This window comes from Gymnogyps californianus, chromosome Z, assembly GCF_018139145.2.
Source record: "Gymnogyps californianus isolate 813 chromosome Z, ASM1813914v2, whole genome shotgun sequence".
In the NCBI taxonomy this organism is placed as follows: Eukaryota; Metazoa; Chordata; class Aves; order Accipitriformes; family Cathartidae; genus Gymnogyps; species Gymnogyps californianus.
The window spans coordinates 6,122,571-6,144,166 of NC_059500.1; the positions used below are offsets into that span (position 1 = coordinate 6,122,571).

Consider the following 21,596-nt stretch of genomic DNA (forward strand, 5'->3'; position numbering starts at 1 on the left):
AGTTTGGTTTGCGAAGGATCAACCTTTAACTTTTTAGCTTTTCCTTGAATGTAAGCGAATTTATATTATGCAGCGTTTCTTTACCTTTCAGATACAAGAATACACCCATTTACCTATCAAGATCTCTGCACAGTTTTATTTATACATACCAAGAAATACGTCAACATGGAATGAGCAGAAAACTTTCTAATATTGCCCTATTGAAAAAACAAAGAATGTTAAATCAATTAATCAATAACAAAAGCAGAAGAAATCTTTGCCCAACTTGTTCTGCATGATAATAAGTTTTATTTACAGTCCACTTCCTTTTCTTCAAAACAAGCCAGAACTAACAGAAAGAAGCTGCATAGACTTGCTGGACTAGCCAAAAACATGATAAGAGATTAGATGCACTACTGATTTGACCTCTTACACTAATTCTTATCTTCCTAAGTTTCATGCTTTTCCACTTTTCTTTTGACTTTCTTCCTTTGGTCCACCTTTCTGCATTTTCCCATTTTCAGTGTTGTTACCAGTTATTTCTTTCCATTTTCTTGCATTTTTCTTTTCTGCTTAAAATTTCTTACTAGTTTTGTTGCCATTCAAGACACTTTAGATTATGTCATGATCAATTTTGCAGTCTCTTCTTATAACTGAGCTGCTTCTTTTACATCAACACAACTTGCTTTTCTCTTCAGAGCATGGCATGTTGCAACAACGTGTAATAGAAATGTCAGCAAAGAGCAACCTCACCTCCTGTTGGCATGTTGGTTTCATTAAAGGCATTCAGGACTGCATATTCTGGAATATGTGTTGGAGAGACAGATTTCTTCTCTGTCATTTGTAAAATGGGTATTTTTAGCTGTACTGTTGTTTGGAACCATGTACCTGAACTTTTTAACTAAAATTTATCTAGCATCTCTCTTACTAGTTGTATGTCAAAACTTAAAAGTAACGTGTGGAGAGTATTTTATCCTGTCAGTTTAGAGGTAGGAACATGGGAGTTTGATGCTTGTATTTTCTTTCTTGTGACGGAGACAAAAAGACATTAATGCTTGGGCCAAATAAGAACAGCTTTTCCTAGTCTTACAGCTGATATACAAAAGTATTAAAATTTTTGTCCAAAAGCAAAAGTAAAAAGGTAGTTAGTTAAAACATAGTTAGAAAAAATGTAGTAGGAAAAGTATGTGGAAAAAAGTGTGTGCGTAATTCTTCCTCATGTTTCTCCCTTCAGATTCTCTGCATAATACACACATATATGTGTATATCAATAATGCACTTCCGTACTTATTATAGCAAGTAGGAATTATTGCTATCACAGAAATGATTTTCGAGTTTTAAATAAACATGGTAGGATAACAAAACATGCCACTGCTATAGGAAGAGTGAGGATATTTTAGCATGATTAATGCTCAAGTCCCTGATAACACTACAGGAAAGCAAGAAACAACTCTGTGTTTATTTAAAGTAGGATGGCACACGGTGTTATTAACCTAATGGCTTGCTAACAATGTGGCAATACATGAGTTTATCTGACAAAACACATCTATGATGTGATCCCTGACTTACGATTTTTTCCCTCTAAAAATGCATGTTTTTTTCTCCACTGTTGCTCTGTAAGTTAGTCCATTAAAATGTGGGAATAATCAGGTTTTGTAGCCAGGTCAGCGTAAGCTTCTGGGCAGTTCTGATGGATAAAGTGGATAAAGCTGTTTGCCAAGGGTCGTGGTGTGACTCATCCATTCTGCCCCACACTATGTTCCTGGCCTTCCAAACCTGGCTTGCCAATACTCCTGAGTGCAGAAGCCAGTTGAGAGAGGGGAAAAAAAGAAAAAAAAAACAAAACCAAAAAGAAAACCCCACACCAAAAAAAAAACCCAACTAAAAAGACAAACAAATCTGAATATGTGTCCAGCAGTAAAATTTGGAACTAAACCAATAAGCCAGCAGGTCAGACTGAATTGAGAGCTCTAGCAGGACGAGAGCAAGACCACTTACTGTCCTTGAAATGGGAATCACACTGAAGTCAAGGTTAGATGTGTACAAAGTAATGACAGCCAGAACAGCAGTGCTAATTGCATAGCATTCAGACAAGGGAGAAAGAGAGGTGGCGAATAAAACAGAGGCAGATAGCGTGCTGCTGCCTGTGCCATATTACTTGAGGTAGCAAGATACCCTTTCACCTGCAGTATATACCTACTTGATTTGGCACTGTTGAGGTACAGCAAAGCTGACCCGAATAGCAAGTTTCCAAGTGAGTTTTCATTTGTGGCAGGCAGTCTTTCCCTACAGCTTGGAAAAGCAGCTTGCAGAATTGTGTGTTATCCTGTGCAGCTGGACAGCTTCTGCAACTTGGACAAACTCATTTTTAGCTAGCTTAGCTGTTTTTGCGTTATGTTGCCTTTGTCATCCATCTAATTGCACCAAGAGGATTAACAAAATGCCACAGCCTCTCAGAACCGACAGCAGGGAAACAGGAGTGGAAAAAATACGGCAAATCAGTCACCAGCGGTGCCTGGTTCTGTACTAACAGCTAGGCTGCTGCCTGTCTTACAAGGGAAAATATACCTGGAAGGGTGAAAACCCCACCTAGCAAACCTTTCTCATTGCATTTCTGACCTTGGAGCTGAGACCAGAGCCAATAACCAGGCTGTTGCCATCTCTGTTCCCAACAGAAGGAGCAGCTGGATGTTGCCCAGCACATTCCTCACCGTTAGTCCACCATCTGTGGCTCTTGAGTGGCCATGCATGTGGTCTGTCTTGTCTCCAGCAAGGATCCAAACTGGCCTGTTGCAGGCAACTCTTTAGCGAGGGATTATCTGGGGTTTGCAGAGTTTATAGTTGATTGGCCAGTCACCTTACAAATTCTCTGATGGTACTTATGAAGAAAGTAGTTCTGGGGAAAAAGAAGTGTTGTCTTCTTCAAGTAACAAGCTGGACTCTGTGATAACACTGGTGTGTCCCATCTTTTTCCTTCTTGCACTCATCTTTTAGATATTGCTGCCATTTAGATACAAAGATCATTTTATTCAGAAGGAGCAGCCTTGTCAGAAACCCCATGAGAAAAGCAGCCAGGGAGCCACTCTGACAAGCCTTTAAAACAGTGTTTACCCCATCTTCCATGATCAGATCACAGTTTCACAACAGATCATTGCTCGTTCTATTAAGGTAACCCAGGAAGCAGGATTCATTCCTCATTTAAGCTGACTTTCACAGCAGTAAGCTCGAATGCTGCATCCACAGTGCTAAACATACTGTAAATGAAGGGATTCTGGTTTGCTCTGTGTTTGGGTGTTTTTTTGTTTGTTATGGGTTTTTTTTTTAATTCTGTCGACTCCAGAAAGACCAAGACCATTCATTTTGCCATGCTCCCAAAAATGTGCAGTTAGGTGAATTTGGCCCTGGTTCTCACTGGCTGCTGGATAATAAAGGCCTGTTGGCCTCTTGCCAAACCCCAGTTATCTCATTTTTAATCCTGAATCCCTGCTGCCTGCATGTCTTCTGCATGTCTTCTAGCTCAAAAAGAAACTACGCAGCATCCCCCAATCTGACATCTGCTTTTCCTCGAAAGCCAGAGATTCCTCCTTCCTCCTCTCCTAGGTCTGGGAGCAGCAGCAATGTAATTTTCTGCCCCACTGTCTTGCTAGAGAGAAGGGCACATCATCTGTTTTTCTGTAAAAAAGAATTGGCTTTTAGAAAACTTGAGGGTGGAGGCATATTTCAAGCGTCACATCTCCCTTTGAACCTCCAGGGATGTAGGAGATGTTCCAGGCTGAGAAAAGCCATGCTTTTCTTTCCTTTCCCAGATTGCGATCCCCTCTGTTCTTTAGATTTACTGAGATATGAACTCAGGTAATGGCTGCTGCAGAGGGCCAGAGGAGGTGGGAAGCAGCCAGGAGGGAGGTACACCACCGCATTAGGATGCAAACGCTGGAGTCAGAGGTGACAGTGCTCTGGGCAAGTCTCCAGGCCTTGCTGGCACAGACTAGCTGTTGTTAGAAAGAGCGAGCGTTAGCAGCCTGAGTCAGACTCTCCCTCCTGCCCCAGTCCTTTCTGCTAATATTTATTAACTTGACTATTTCAGTATTAAAGACCCAACATAGTTGAGCTCTGATTCAGATTTCTTGGTAATAACCACCCCAAAGCATAACATTTCTCCTCCCAAAGTGGACAGAAGTCTGTGGAACGTCTTTGTCCCTGAAGGAAACAGGGAAATTCGCAGACAAACCATCCTGGCTGCCTTCACTTTCTTCCTTCTCCTCGTCCTGTGCAAACAGTGTTAGCAACACTTTCCATGGTGCCTTGCCTCAGATCACCTCTCTCCTTGGATGCTCTCCTCTGAAAGGGGGAAGATGGGTTATTGGAGCAGCCCTCAGCCTCTGCTCACCTCTGGGAAGAGGGACAGTGAAAAAGAAAACCAGTTATATGGGGCTGCAGGTGATCTGCTCTGCAGTAATGATTTTTCACTAGGTAGGAAGGTCTCTCATCCTGGTAAAACAACTTGCAACGCTCAAGCTTGTTCATTCTTGAGGAAGCTGGTGCCCTGGCTAGTCTGTCCTGTGCAGGTAATAGCAATGCTCTTGACCCAGCATCTCCTGACAAAGAACTACGCATTTGGGATAGCTATTTTTCTTAAGCAGATGCACATTTGAACTCAGCAAGCTTGTCTTTGCAGTTACCACCCCTGAACGTGTTTGCATAATCATAAAATGCTGCATACCCTGGGGTTTCTTCTGCAGCTCAGTGTAGCTGGCATGGACAGATAGTGAAGTCAAGCTGATACTGCGGTTAAGGTGAATATATCATTTAGCCGGCAGACCTGTCAACAAGACTTAGAAGCCTAGGACTGTCTGGAGACATTTATGAGCTACAGATCCTAGCGTCTCCCTGCACCCCCTATGGCTGTGGACACACCACAGGTTTTTGCAGTGCTGTGAACAGACAGCTAGCAGGGTGGGATACTCCTCGGTGGGCTCGTCACTGAAACCTTGTCTGTCAGCCCATCTCCATCCCAGTCCTTCCCTCCTTCAGTCATCCAAACCTCTCTCTGGCTGATGACATTTTTGCATGCATTTCTGCAGGTTTGCCCTATCAATCCAGATTCATCCCCACGGACACCAGCAGAAAATTGCTGCTAGCCCTCATAAGGTCAGCCTCTCAGCAGCCTCTGCATTTGGGAACTTAGCCTTGGCTTTTGCTGAAGTTAGATACAGCCAGACCGAGCCTTAGAGTCAGGAATCACATTTCTAGGCAGTTACATTGATGTGCTGAACACACATGGTGAATTACAAAGTCTTTCTTCGCAATCTGTTACGTAGGGTGAGGTCGGTAATTCTTTCCCAGCGAGCAGAGCGCTGGTGTTTCATTGCTAGTTTTGGTCAGTGTCTCAGTGACAGAGGACGGCAATATCTATAGAAGCGCTGAGCTTGCTAAATCAATTTTGCACATGAGAGGCAAGAGGTTCTGAAAGAAGGAAATATTCCCTTTTTTGGATACATCTGCTGACTGCCACCATGAAATCTGTGTTTTCCAGCGTTTTCCCAAGGCAGCACAGCCTGTCGAAGAAGCCCCAGAGACTTAAGATTGGACGCAAGCACCTGCTCAAGCTGACTGTCCTAAACATAATGATTTCATAGCGCAACATCAGCCGTAGTGACCTACTAGAGAAAAAAGAGAGCAGGGAGTCTGGGGTGAGGGTGAGGAGGAGAGGAGCCAGCCGGTTAAATACAAGTTTGTGTGAAAAGTGAGGTCGAAATATCAAAGATAAAATAGTGACGAGTTTGAAGGAGAAGAGAAAAACAGATGAGGAAAAAACAGATTGAGATGATGAGGAAAGCGGGTAGGGGAGGACCGGATTTTACATTTGAAGATAAATTGGACTTCCTTACTTTGGTGGAAGTATGTCAGAAGAGGAACTCAAACTCAAAAATTAGAATATATAGAAATAGAAAATAAGACATTTTAGAATTATGCTGACACTTTTTGTTTCAATCTAAATAGTGCTATTTGATACAGTAATGGTTTTTCTGTTTTGTGAGCGTGGTTCACTGCATCCCAGATCGTGAGGAGCTTTGTATACTGCCACCTGAATAAGCTGAGTCCATACATAAAAATTGAATTATGAAAAAAATTCAGCGTTGATAGACAGCTCTTGAACAACCCACAGGGAAATACAGGCTGGTTTTGTGGAGCCTTTTATGGGTGATGGCATTTATTCACCAGCTATACAACTCTGTAGATATATTTATACAACTCTGTCTTCATGAATATGGAGTGTATATGATAGCCACTGCCTATACAGGCGGCAGTGGTGCCAACCGGTTTGCCTTTCTGCCTGTCTGGAAGTGTACACACACAGACATACTTGCAGCTAAGTAAATAATTATATATAACTGGTTTACACACCCTACTATTGCATAGGTACAAAATGATTGCAGGGAAACAATCCTGCAGACCTAATGTATCATATAGCTGATGGTTGTTACGGCATTGATCATATCCATTCTGTGAAAGGTAGATTGCAGACTAATTCTTGGTTTTGTTTTTCTCCTTGAATCCTAGCAGAAAATGGACCCCGTCTACTTGTGGTAGCAGAGCAAGCTAAAATCTTCTCACACCGGGGTGGCAACGTCACACTGCCGTGTAAATTTTACCATGAACACACATCAGCAGCTGGCTCAGGAACCCACAAAATCCGGGTCAAGTGGACCAAACTCACCTCAGATTACCTCAAAGAAGTGGACGTCTTTGTTGCAATGGGACACCACAGAAAGAGCTATGGAAACTACCAGGGCAGAGTGTTTCTGAGGGAAAGCAGTGAAAATGATGCCTCTCTTATAATCACAAATATAATACTGGAGGATTATGGGAGATATAAGTGCGAGGTCATTGAAGGATTAGAGGATGATACAGCAGTGGTAGCTCTGAATTTGGAAGGTAGGTAACACCTGAATTATACTTAAATTCAGATTTGCGCGGTGTTAAGTAATATCTGCTTTTTTCTCCTAATACTGCTGGTATTGTATTATCAGTGATAACAGCAAGCTGAGAACTGGGATTCATTGTGCTCTGGGGATCTCAGCCTGACAGCCCATGACAATGATCATAAATTAGAAGAACATTAGGACTTTTATAACTTATGCTAGCCTACGGCATATTCAGCTCCCAGTGAGACCCAGTGTGAGGGAAGCCAAAAAAGAATGACCAAACATAGTATGAAGAACTCCATATGTTTTTAATTTGCTCCTATCACTTTACAGAAGTCATTGCATGTTTTTACAGTAGACTTCAGCAAAATTATATTAAATATTCCCCTAATAGACATTTTACAGAACTTCGGCACATTTTAGATAATGTAGCAGATACAAATCTTCTTACAAAGGGGAAAAATGTTAAAGTAGTTTTCTAGAGACAATAGTTTTGTTTTTTCCAGCCTTGTAGTTACATAAAATAGATCTCTATATTGCCTGCCAAGACAACTCCTACATGTAGTTGGAGTCATTTCTCAGCAATATTCTTGAAAACAGTAGAGTACAAAGCATTAGAAAAATTAGTGAAGCAGGTTTAAAGAGGACCAAAAAATCAGCTTTCCTTTACTCTTATGAAATTCAGATAAATTTCATGAGATTCAATGCATGTAAACCAGCATTTGGCCTTTTTCCCCAAAGCACTGCACTGAACTCGTTAGTAAACTAAAAGTTGCATGAAGATGTCTCCCTTACCCTTATACTTACCAGCAAGTGTGTGCCAGAGGGAACTTTATAGAAGCCACATTATCTGGGAAAAGTAGTTAGGAAGAAAAAAGAAAAGAAAAGAAGAAAATCAAACCCCTGGCTGTCACACCTGTAAGCAGGTAAAGTATATGACTCTTTCATTGAGGGTTATTGTACATTATGATGGTTATGTAGGTACCCTGCACAATAAGACTGGCTGAGTGGTTCTTGGAACCAAATAGATGTCATGGGCTTAGCTTACTTCTTTACTTCTATTTTTCCATTCCTAGTTGGAGGCTGCTGAAACCTTCCATTTCTGAGTGCAGAAAGGCCCTGCACAGTTTCCATGCCAGCAGGACAGTCAGTTTAGGTTGTTTCACCTCACATAATCCATCTTTAATAAGAATGCACACTGTTCTTTTCAAACTTAAGAGATAAAGAAAACTGGACATATACATGTCCAGTTTAAGTTGTCTAAAACAGTTTTGAGTGAAGACAGAAATGAGTAGGAGGAAAAAGCTTTTTACTTTATTCTTCTCTGCTAGCCAAAGGCTCTCCTGTGTTTGATCTCCTCTTCGCTCGGGCGGGCACTGCAGTGGTTGCTCGTTGCAGCTGCTGTCATTGAGGTGAGCCACTGAAGGGAGAGCAGTTTCTGCTTGGCATGCTCAGCTTTACCTAAGTGAAAGCAAGGCTCTGGTCGGCTGCCCAGGCTGCAGGTATGGGCTCTGTGATTGGGAGACACACTACGACGTGGGCAGCCCCAGGGGACAAGAGTGATCCACCTCACAGGGTGGTTCCCAGACAATAAGATGTAAATAAAAATGCAGTAAGTGCAGCTGTTTATTGCACGTGAAGAATAGGAAGCACCACATAATCCAGGTCAGAAACACGCAGCATCTGTTCAGCTGTGTTTGACCCTAGCACGTGTCTTCTCCTTTCGCGCTCTTGTGCAGATGGTCCTGGAGCCCACCCCTGGCTTGCGAGGATGCTCAATAACTCGATAATATTCTTCTGACAGTCTCCTTACATCCTAAGTACATACCTCTGTCAGGCTTTGAGATATTCCAGATAAATAACTGTATACCTTGTTCCCCATCAGATACTGGGTTTTCCCTGCATTTTACAACATTATGGTATTTTTGCCAATGCAAAAGGGTCAGAGCCGGTGTAAAATCTTTAAAGTGTTCATCACACCACACATCTGGACCAGATACTCGTCTGGTGCCACTTAGCATTGTGCCTCTGAAGCAAAAGTTCATTAGCTTTCTGCTATTAAAAGCAAGGAGGTTCCAGTACAAACGCTTCCTGCTGTGCCAGGAGCGCTTGGGGAAGGGGAGATGCTGATGGCTGTAGTGGCAGATTAGGAGGTGTTGCCTGAAGCTTGGTACAAGTACTTGTACCAGAGAGTACATTTGAAAGGCAATATTTGATTGATATGAGAGCAAGAAAGCAATGAGAAATCTTTTCTTTGCTGCATACAGTAACATAACTGAAAAAAGGAGATTTTCTACCTTTTTTACTGTGACTGTTTCGTGAAACAGCACCAGCCCATTGGATACAAGGTCTGGGTCCCAGCTCCTGATATACACTGTCCCCTCTAGCTTACTGCTGTTATTCTAAACAGTGTCTCCCCCTGAAGTATGCCAACTCCAGCCCATCCTCTACAACGGCACTACTCCTTTCTGTTTTCGCTCATCTCCAAAATAAGGAAATTCATAAGGATAGGAGGAATCGTATTTCTTCAACCAAGTATGTTCCAATCTCTGCTCAAAGGAAAGTTTATGTATTTTAGCATAAGGAATAACGTCTTTTTAATGATTTTTGTCAGACATGGGACAGGTGTAAGACAGTTCATTTCTGACGTTATAGAGTGATTGTTTCCTAAACTGACAGGAAAATTTCATTTGCAAAACCTTATGGTAAAATGTAACCTTTCAAGTGAGAAGACTAGTGAGTGTGTCAGTGTCAGTCCTGTTTAAGGCAACTAAATCCAATGATTCTGGGTCTAAGTTACATTGAAGTGTCCTTCTAAAATGATAATGATTAAAATGCACTTATGTTTACAATGGACGTATATAGTTGATGGAATGTGTTCCTCTGTTTGCACGCCCTTGTGCTTATTTTTTCATCTCATCTGCAGCTTTATGTAGTGCTGGCTTTAATTGCTGTTTCATGTATTTCAGCAATGCAGAACAGATCAAGGAAAAAAAAATCAATCTTTGGACAAAAATAAAAATATATCAGCTCATTCCAACATTCTACATCTGTTATAAATAATAAGGTTAATCTCACAGTGGGAAGGATTTGCATCAATAGCCTGATGTCCTGAGATGGTGGCCCTAAGGATGTTAATTGGCAGCAAGACAAAACCATTTGTATCCAGGAATGCCCACTAGCAGTGCAAAACAGCTGATTGCTCCAATGTGAGCTCACTGTACAAACAGTATAGCTTTGGCTAGGCAAAAGCGTGTTAATATATCAATATGAAAATAGTTGACCTCTACCTCAATGGACCTTTTTTCTTCAACGAATGTGGTAGTGTTTTATTTTTATTAGACTTAAATGCCTCCTGGGATTGTCATTAAATAAACTGTTCATAATAATCGGATACTTTTAGCTTTGAAAAAACAGTGGAATTAGATTTAGTCTGTGTTTGTTACATACCTTACGTGGTTTTGGTTTGTTTTCTTCACTCTTATTTAATGCAGAACCACATCATCTTCCCCCTACACTAGCGAGACAGTGCTGTCTAGCAGCTAAAGCTCAGGACTAGGATTCACTGCAGTATTTCACAACCACCAGCTTTAAGAACTATTCACTTGTGTCATGATTATCATCCTGTTTGTAGCCTTAAGTACAAGGACTGGTCTAAGGGCAGGAGGGTTGGGCTGGGCACAGTGGCTGCAAGAAATGTCAAGTACTGCAGAGAGCAGGACACTTCTTATGTTGGCCTTGTCACCAAAGCCATTTTCTCACTGAACTGGCCTTACGCTCCTCCTGCACATAAAATACGGATCATGGGTTTTACACTCTTTGTCAAATGTTCTGAGAGTCAAAAGCTTAACAAATTAAAAGGTCTCCTATGGCAGGTAGATATTGTTGCCTGAGTCATAAGCACAGAAAGAATTCTCAGCTTACATTAAATTTTCTTTATGTTGGTGTTTTACTGTTCGACACTAAATTTTCTTTATGTTAGTGCTTTACTTTTTTCCTTTCTTTTGAATACTAGGCACTGTAATGAATCTCGCTACATCAGGTTTGTGTGCTTCAGCTTCCCAGGCATGCGAAGGCTCCAGCACTGGTCCTTGGTTATACTGCTCAGGCACAGATTTTGTGTACTGTTCCTTCGTGAGATTCATGAGCCAGGTGACAAAGAAAGTGGAACAATGCTAAACTGCCACAGGCAGACTTTTACTCTATTAGAAATTTTTTTTACAGTTTCTGCCTTCAGGGAGAGGTGATAACAGAACACATTAGTTTTGCAATACAGGCTATAAAATAATTACTTTGTATGTTCAACGGTACCAGAAATATGCAGATCTAGATAAAGCCATTAAAAATCTCTGTGGAAAGCTGCTTCTAGATAGAAGCTAACTCCACATGAACAAAAAAAAACCATCAGGTTTTATGATCCTGCTTAGAGGTATGTTAGCCTTTATGTCCAAGATAGAGTTAGAAAAAGAACAGGCATCTCTTTCAAAACCAGACTTTATAGTTCAAAATAGATCAAACAAATCCATAAGCTTCATATAAACAAATTCTTCCAAATTGTCACAGCAATCATTTTCTAATCTAGTCATTTGCTCTTAAGCTGGATGTAAGCAATGGGGAATTCATAACTGAAGCCAATATGAAACGAACTCCATGCTCTCAACAGCAGCATAAATCAGATTTAGCCTAATACTGTATGTCATATTTGTTTCTTCTGTGTGTTGCTGTTACATTCATACACAAAAAGCTATTTTAAATATCCTTGGCATGACAATCTGTTGTACTCTCTACTATAAAATTGATTTTATAGGACAAACTATTTGTGGGTCCCTAAAAGACAAGAAAAAGTCTTGTAAAAGATAACAGGAGTTTGTCAAGAGTAAGTCATGACAGACCAATGTAATTCCTTCTGTGACAGGGTAACAGGTCTTTGCAGACACAGCTGTGTTTGCGAGTGCTGTGAGAAACGGTACTTGAAAGATGCAGGTGAAGTAAAAAGTTCATAACACAGCAGCAAAATATTATGTGGAAATGATGACCTGAAAGGAAAATGCTAAAAGAATTAGGACTAATTAGCCTAAGGAGAGCAAGGAAAGACAACGGTCTCCAAATTGTGATAAAGGCTGTAGAAAAATAAGGGAATAATCTGCCCCCAGGCGAGGTGAGTCTAGTTTGTATGCCTGTATTTGTCAGAAATAAGCAACCCCACTGACATCTTGGTTATGGGATGCTGTGGGTTGGAGGGACACCACCTCAAGCTTCAGTTTCATTTTTAGGGAGATTGATACCTCCTGACAGCTAGTGGCCCACCTATGGAGTCTGTGCTGAATGATCGGATATCTGACAGTCAAGACAGGCAGAGAAATGGAGATAGAGTCTCAAGGAAAATGAGGGACTTACCACTTTTTACAGAATTTTAGAAATCCAGCATGGAAAATTTTGCCATCAAGTGTATGAACCTGCCAGCATAAAACTGTACCTCACAGTATAGTATATAGCAAACCCTACTGTTACCTTGTGTTTACACTGGCTACAAGAAAACTTACTTTTCTGTTTGGGCTAGAACTCAAGGAAGCCCATTTCTTTACTCTGGATATAAAAAGACCTTTTTTTCCATATGGGTCAACAGAAATTTGTGTTATTTTGTTCTATGTGTAAATACTCTTAAAACTGCTAATTGTGTATGGTGCTGGCTTAGTAGTCACCCATAAATTGTTACAGGACTTGAGCTTTCTAAGGTTATTTCCTCACATTGTTGGCTTGGGTAACCATTACAGCTCCTTGCACTGACAATGTGTCTGTAGCGACTGAGTAATTGCAAAGCGCACACTGAGTTTTAGAGATTACCTGCATATAGGAGTCTGAAATACAAATAGCTTACAGAGGACACACAAATATCATCTCTTTTGCATTCCCTAAAAACCACAGTAACTGAAGCAGAGTTGTACATTTGCAGATTTGAATGTAAGGCATTCATGGAAATACAGGTGTGCATATGGGGAGGATATGTTATACATCTGGTTCTTACGTTATGATTTGGTAGAAATCCTAACTTCCATTGCAACAGTCATTTTCTGGACTGCGATTGCATTGTCACAGGTGCATACAGCAAGTGTCACCTCGCCCTTCTCTTTCACTAACGGATTTATTCTCCACTGAATTGATGTGTCTCAGGTTCTTCCTCTCTTTCTTGGAGGAAAGGAGGTCCTTCCCTGGGGGTAGGACCTATTCCAGAGAACTGCGTGTTTGGGAGAGGAGTCACACTGTGAAGTCTATATTGTAAATTAATATTCCCCATTCAGGCTCCACAAGTGGCTCAGCTGCTTCCTTAGGGTAGGGAGCCGAATCACTAAGGTCAAATTAAGGCTCCTCAGCTCAGTCTTCCCACGAACTAACCAGATTTTAACCATCTGAGGCTGAAAGTTTTTCTCTTCCTCCATTTTTTAAGCTGAATTTGTTAATGTTTGGAAGCGGGTGTTTTGTCTAGTGGTAAAACACAGAGTTGGAGTCAGGAGTTTAGATTCAGTCTGTAGTTTGGGAACAGTAACAAGCCTCAGGACAGCTTTTGTCCATTCAAGAACAGATGGGATGGATTATCTTTTGACGGGTTATAAGATCCAAGACAGAAGAAGATGCTTTGCAATTAACTGAAGTTCAGCACTGCTAAATTGTAACAAAAGGAAGATGAATTGTAAGATCTAACTATGAATTTCAGCTAGGTTTGATAGGGAAATAAAGAAGGAAAAAAAATATTAACAAAGTTGCAAGATAATGCAAAGCTACACAAAACACACACCCAGTCAATTTTGCTCTACAAAATCACCAATGACCACCCCCATCTGCAGGGTGAAATTAATGCTAATCAGTTGCAGGCTTGTACTGCGGATGAACTCAAACAAAAATCAGCTTCTATGCAGTCTACCCGAATATAGCCCAAAGCTAATAATACAGTTTTGTGCGTATTTATGTTATTAAAACATTATGTCGCAAACTGTCAAACTCAAATGGATTTGTAACAATACATACATATTTAACCCCTTTTAAAAAGTGATTTTGGAAACCTTAAGGAATCAAATCTGTTTGAATAGTTTCCAATTAATTGTTGCTGAGTTTTTAGAAGTATGTAAGTTTAGATCTGGGTTAAAAAATACCCACCTCTGATGATTTTAGGGTTTTTTTTACATGTATATGCAAATCAGACACATGTACTGGACAAGGAGTCGGTTGTCTGGGGAAGTGTAGTTCTGGAAAAATAATAAGTATTGGATTTCTAATAAAGTAATAAAGCTTGGACTTCTCTGACATTTGCTACATTTTTATTATAGCCAGTGATATTTCTATCCATCAGCCCTGAGGGGGAACGAGTAATTTTTTAAAGAAGAGGTGAGGAGGAGGAAGGAAAAACAGAGATCCAGAAAAATATGAAACGTCTACAGCTTCTTGTTTATGAAGTTACAGTTAACAGCTCATGTTGTGTTACATTACATTCATGCTTTATAGTTCAGAACAGCTAATAACTGAAGAGCCCTTTAACAAATGATTTACAAAAGGAAAGAACCTCAGCAGACTTTCTAGTTAATTGCTGAAGGAGAGGAAAATATTGTTTATTATTAACCTGCCAAGTTTACGTTCGCATGCTCTATCTTCTTGGACCAAGCCACTGAGGTTTAGCAATAACAAAGATTTTGTTTAACAAAAATAACACTTCTTGGACGATAGATGGGTGAGGGAGAGAACGGAAAGAAAGGAGACGTTAAGATACCGGTGGAGTACACACCAAAGTGAGTTTGAATGTTTGGAAAGAAGAATGGCTTCATTGCATGGTGACAGTCTTGCATGACCATAATGTAATTTCTCCATCCTATGCTACATTGCCCCGGAGACAAGGAACTCGTTATAGGTGGGAGAATTCATCAGCAGGGAGAAAGTAAAAAGAAAGATGGATGTTTATACCAGTGTAAAGTTTTTGGCTCATCTCATGTGTTATCTTGTCTTCAGTCCCTCTGCATCCTACAGTACTTAGTTCTACAGAGATGTTTGAGAATAAACATTCTGAGCTGGATCTTCTCTGATGCCATTTTATTTCAGCTTATTATGAGACTGGGCTAAAGCCAACTGTAAAATTTAGATCTGGGTTAAGTTTCTAAACCCTGCCAAAGATTAGGGTGGTCTGATCCAAACTTTTGTTCCAAGTCTCTCTCTTCTCTTTTATATCAGAGCCACATGGGGAGGTGGTTCTTCAGCGTTCTGTGAAACATCTTTCATCCTTCAAGAAGCAATCTGTAACTACAGATCTTTTTCATAAAACAAGCAGAAAATATACTGTTGAAAAATCTGTCAGATAAGGGCAATGACTTTGATTAAATGTTGCTGCTGAAACAATTCTGGAGGTGTCCCCATGTTTCCCATCTCCACTTGGATGTCCTCTCTTATGAGATGGTCTCTCTGCCATACCTGTCTGCAATGGCTCACGACCGATGACCAACAGACAGGGCTTTGGGCCAGCCTGTGGCTGGTCCTCAGGGGTGGAAGGAAGCATTTGGCAGGTCCATGCTCCTTGCACAGTGGCTCTCCAGCAAGTGTCCTTTGGTTAAGCCAGCAGTGCTTTTGGCAGCCATAGGGGTAGCGAGGGAAGGTGGTGTCTCACATGGCTTCCTACTAGGGCTGTCTTGCGTTGCTGCATGCTGTGTGCTACATGGCTCACCATCTGCAATTGGGGAAACCTGTCTTCTGCTCAAGGAACCGTGCTCCCTGATGCCCTCTGTGAGGAGCTCTCCCTCCTTGAGTGGTGACAAACTGCCAAAAACCAGCTGGAAAGTAGCAGAAAAGTCTCCCTAAAACCACACACGATTTCACTGATTTTATTTCCCTATAGATTTCCTACTTTAAGACCTCAGGACACTGAAATTATGCCTCCTACCAATCTAGCCTTGAAATGTTGTTATTAAGCTGGGCATGAAATACCTTCCTGTTCCTAGGATAGTGTGAAATTAAATAAAAACAAACAAACAAACAAACAACTATCTTGAACCTCTCAGGAAATCTTGGCAAGGGTCCATGCAAAGAACATAGCACTCTGTTATGGCAATCAAAACATTTAATTTTAATGTCTATGTGTAAAAAGAAATAGTTCATATGCCTCTGTACTACAATTTCTTCTTTCTAAATGACTTCCAGAAAACCCCCAAATCTCATCCCACAAAAACCAGAACTAAGCTGGGTTTTAATTTACTTTTTTTAAATGAGAAATTGATCTTACAGCTGATAAAATGGAATTTTCTGATGTGTAGCTGCAAAATTTCAGCCAGCTCTGCTCATCTTTAAGCTCTGTCAGAGTGCACGAGGGTGAGATCACAGTGGGGACGGCAAAGCTGCAGATGGGAGCAACGTGCAGACCTGGCATGGTTCCCATTGGGAAAGGGATGAGGTTACGGGGAGAGGAGCCGGCTAGGTACGGCGGCAGCCCTGTCCCCTTCTCAAACCTAATGACTGATGTGCTGACAGTGCGTTTCCCCCCGGAAATAAAACAATTTAACAGTCTGACACACATCATGGAGTTAACCTTTATTTCTCCTTCTGGTGACTGTCAATGCTATTTCCCTTTCTTCTGCTCTTGTGGTGTCCAGTAACTCACCCTCTTTCTGCCACTTCAGGTGTTGTATTCCCTTACTCTCCACGGCTGGGTCGTTACAACTTAAACTTCCACGAGGCTCAGCGAGCATGTCTGGACCAAGACTCTGTTATCGCCTCCTTTGACCAGCTCTATGACGCCTGGAGGTCAGGGCTGGACTGGTGTAACGCGGGCTGGCTCAGCGACGGCTCCGTGCAGTACCCCATCACCAAGCCCAGGGAGCCCTGCGGAGGGAAGAACACAGTGCCTGGGGTCAGGAATTACGGGTTCTGGGATAAAGATAAAAGCCGATATGACGTTTTCTGTTTTACTTCAAACTTCAATGGTAAGAGTCTCCTTCACCCCTACCTTGTAAATTACTGTTTCTGTGCTTAGGAAAGAAACTCCAATGGCAGCAAGTGATATTTGATTTGTCAAAGCTTATGTTAGGCTTGGAAAATGTTATTGTTGAATTTACAAGGACACATGCGCAGAGTAAAGTTGTCTTTGCCACGTGTTCACATAGATCATTTTTACAACTCAGAACTTGTATTGGCAGGAGTTTCTAATATCTCCGCTTTCACCCCGTTAAAATTTATATGTACTCTTTTAATGTTAATATATGCGCAGTTTATTTCAGTTAAAATGATGAAGAAACCTGCGATTCATTAATTGAGTTTTCCTGTTGAATTCAATTATAATTATGGTGTTTTTACAACTCAAATGTATCACCAAAACAAAATTCTGATCACCACTTCATCTATGCTGTTGTGTCAAGGAGCTCCTGCCCATGTACCAGGTCTAATATGACTAATACTTCCTTATCAGCAAAGCTATTTCTAGCTTTTATGCCTAATAATTTAGATTCCTAATCTTAGTACACTGCCAAAACCCTGTTCACTTTTGCTCTGAGCTTGGTCTGCTCTAAACCTTATTTTAGCAACTGCAAGCTTTTTTTGATCTTACTTTAGGTATGAAATGACTTGATCTCAGCTTGCTATCATTTCAGGTTTAATCTAGTGCCTGAAAAGGATTTAGAAAGCATTGCTGTGAATGAGAGGAACACTGCAAGTAAACATGTGCAAAAGGAGTCTACAATCCTCTACAACATCATATTTGTGGATAATTCCTACGCAACTTTGCATATGTTTGGCTTGCAGTCCACCCAGACCAAGGAGCATGGCCTTTTTTGTTTATGCACAGATTGCTTATCCACAATGAAGCATTTTTGTCCTACAGCACACCAAAAAATAAACTAAGTCTTGCTCTCAGAAGATATGCTCTAGTGCTAAGTCTGCTGCAGTGTCTCAAAAAAACCCCCGAATCCTCAAACCAACAATATTAAATTAGGCTGGATCTGGTCTGAAGCAAAAGTTTTGCTGATTTTTATCATGCTGCATCATTCCATGAAATGCTGGCTCATTTTTTTCTTGCTTCATTTATCCAAGGCGAAATCCTATCTGAGCTCATCCTTTACACGCAGATTTAACCCTGTATTATAGAAATAGCACCAAGGAATAAAATAAACAAGGGAAAAGAATGAAAATGTGATAGCTGCACTATTTATAATGCTTGCAGGTAAATGTTTGTGACTACTGCTCACTAATCACCACCCTTTTCCACACTAGCAGCTGGACAGTATCTCTTAAGAAAAGAGAAAAATAATTTCTGGTGGGGAAAAAAAAAGTACTGACAGATAAATATTGTCTGTGCATTGATACAGCAAGAGAGAGACAGAGGGAGAAAGAGGAATGAGGTAAGGTGAGGATAAGGTATACAGGTAGTAGAGAAATCAAAGACAAGACACTAAAATGAGTCTCATCCTTGGTGAGTCTGTTAAACCAACCTACAAGACAGAATACTACACAGCAACGGGAAGATATAGAGAGCTGAGCACCATCTTTTCTAGTTCCCTATAACTCAGTGCCATGTAGGTCTCTCAAAGTGTCAGCAGAAAATCTGGACTTCTGCTTCTCTCAGCACGCATTTCCTTAACCAGCAACTCACCAGGTTACATTAGCCTCACACATCCCTATGTTCTCCACTATTCATGTCCCAAGCTTACCTTAATATCCACAATAAACCCAGTCGCTCTCCCCCAAAATGCCAACTTCCTATTTTCAGCTCAAAACTTCGGATAGCTTACATATGCTTAACAGCATACGTTCGCTTTCTCACTGTAAAGGGAAAAGCTTATAATAACCCATTTTGCCACCAGGTTGCAATTGCCAAAGATAGTGGCTATGGGCAAAGAGCTGTTTCTGCAACACTCAATATTGATTCTCTCAGCTCAGGAACAGCCAACGAAAATGAGAAGTGGTTAGGACACCATGCCTTTCCAGCGGTGGCAGTGACTGCTGGAGTCTCCTGATGGTATGAAACAGAGAAGCCTTCAGCTTTATGTAAGCGAGCTGGAAAAATGCCAAGGGCCCCAGGATCAGGGGAGTATAAGGCGAGCTCAAAAAAAAATAAATCTCAAAGAGTGTCAATTGTGGGAGCTGCTATGAAGAAAGAGGGTGAGTGAGGTTTAGATTTCTGCTAACTGGGTTCTTTTTAGGGAAAGAAATCCCCCAAGTACATTATGATCTCAGGGATCATTTAAAAAAAAAAAAAAGGGTTCAATTTTAAATAGTTCAGGAGTCAAAGCAAAAAGTCTTTGTCTAAAATACATGCAAAGCTTGTTTTTTACCTGAAGAAGAAAGGTACAAACCAGCAAAATTACATTCAGCAATTAAAGTGAAAAATGAAAACTTAGTCATCAATGCAGTGAGTTCAAATCCAGGTTCAGTGTTTTCACTCTGGAACTGTTGGATCCCATCTGTGATGAGCTGAATACACCAAAAAATACTGGTAAAAAAAGGGGGGTTTATACCATTAGTGAAGAATTCTACATGCATATCTGTTACCTGCACAGGGAAATTGTTTTAACAAAGTTTGTCTGCAATGCACTATAAAATAATCTTAGTACTTTATGAAATTACCCTCCACAGTGTCTTTTCTTAGACTAGTGTAAGTGCAATACTTTAACATTTTGTTCTGCCTGTATAACTGCTTCATACTCAAATCTTTCTGTTGGTTCATAGAAGAACTGTTCATGTTTTGTGTCTGTGCAGGCACAGCCAAAAACCTGAAAATATTTCATACACTTTGTATATAGTAGTACCAGCAATTTAGCAGTTTATAACAATATATAGTGATGCGTTTCATAAAACAACGCAAAGAATAACGTTAGGATAATGCTATCCATTAAATCCATCAAAATATTGTGAAATAACATAATTTTTCTGCCTGCATAGAGATAACTATTGGATGGCAACATGTTTCCCAACCTGCTTTTACATTCCTCGTGTTGATAAAGGCTATTGAAAATTAATATACACGAGTGGGAAGTATCTAACTTAAATTTGGAAATTCCATGTTGGAATTTCCTGATGTCTGAGGGCTCAGCTCTGCTCCCTCAGAGCTGATTTCTCCTCCACTTTTCCTTCACAGTAGGAGCCGCTTTAGTCCATGTTCTCTTCAGAAAAGCTAAAGATTCCTGCCCTGTGTGGTGGGACAACCTGCCATGATCCAAAGGTTTGCAAGCGCTGCAGACCACCCCAATTTCTCTCCGTGCTCTGCCCCAAGGAACAGACATGCTCCTTTTCCATACATTCCGTCTAGAAGGTCAATTTGGGCTTCTACACATCAATTCAGGGGAATAAATGCAGATGAATCCTTTTGTTGCAGTCTTCCCCACAGAGCCCAAAAGGCATAGGACAAAGAATATATAATGGTAGAGCTGAGTGGTTATTCTTTGCTTAATTTCAAAGGGCTTCTGAAGGAGAACAGTGAATGTCTCAAAGGAAACACCATAGGAATCTTTTGCACTGAAAAGTGTTAAGTGAGCTAAATATAAACATATCTATCAGCTCCTCTATAATTAAGCATTTTCAAAGAAAAAAGGTATAAGTAGAGCTTGTATCACACTTTCTGCTCATTAACATGCATTTTGTTATATACTTTGCACACAGAACCACAGTGCATAATTGATTTGTTATCAGCTCTAGCAGAATCAACTAAAAATCTCGTGTTAACAAAGTTAAAAATACAAAGAATAAATTTTAGGGATCATGTTAAAACTGCAGCTGTGAACCACCTGTTTGTTACAGTAAGGCACGTGATAAGCTAACCGCGTCCACCATTTAAATGGGAGAAAGGTACAGAAAGTTGTCTCTGGATAATGCAATCTGACTGCTTACTTGACCATTTCAGAATATGTTATTGCTGGGAACATGTAGCTATTGTTCCAAGAAGAGAAACCAACCCACCCAAAATAAAACTACATACCCTTTCTTAGAAGTGGCTGCTTCTGAGTCACCGGAGTCACTGCTGATATCGGGGGGGCTGGAAGAGGGTTTTTAAAAATTATTCCCACATATTTAATGTAGCAATTCAAAATCAATTACCTGAGATGATCACTGGATATCAAAATACTTATCAGGACCTTATGATTAAAGGAATGGAAAGCATCTCACTTTGCACAAATTTTTAACATGTTCTTCAATTTTGAGGAACAATGGCCTCGCTCAATCGTTTAGTATTGCTGTAAGATATACTGAACTGAGTCTGCTGAGCAGGTGATAGGGTCTACATGTTGTGCAAGCTACAGATATACCCTACTGGCTGCTGAGAATGCCTGTTATGGCCATATGAAACCACAAATTAGAGCAGCTTTACAGAGTAAAACCACTTAACCAATTTCTGTGGCCATAAGCTTTTCAGCGTACGTGTCGATCGCTGGCTGCAAAGACAGTCCTGCACTCAGCATTTCTCCTACGTGTGCTGCCACCAGCACCAGACAGGGCTTGCTGCTCAGATGCCCCTGCACAGCATCGAAGCCATGAGGCTGAGCAAGAGGCTGCCCCAGCAAACCAGTAAGCTGTTGGGAGTAGTCTTATGGCTCAGCCCAAGTGCTTAGGTACTCAATGGCTGGCTGCACGTGGAGGCATCCTCTCTGAGCACTCCGCCAAGAACCCTCTTTCAAAGGCAATTGCATTAACGCTTTATGCAGAAAATAGTGAATGGGGTGGTACTGCCTTTGT

The 21,596-nt window shown here is 40.8% G+C and overlaps 1 protein-coding gene across 1 annotated transcript in view; it reads left to right on the forward strand.

Moving 5' to 3' along the window:
* The window catches only part of HAPLN1 (hyaluronan and proteoglycan link protein 1), a 30,169-nt gene that overhangs the window by 5,138 nt on the left and 3,435 nt on the right, over positions 1-21,596 (forward strand). Inside the window, exons 2-3 of the mRNA XM_050913433.1 lie at positions 6,541-6,915; positions 16,556-16,858. Coding sequence (XP_050769390.1) covers positions 6,541-6,915; positions 16,556-16,858 — 678 coding nt within the window. The remainder of the gene's footprint in view (positions 1-6,540; positions 6,916-16,555; positions 16,859-21,596) is intronic.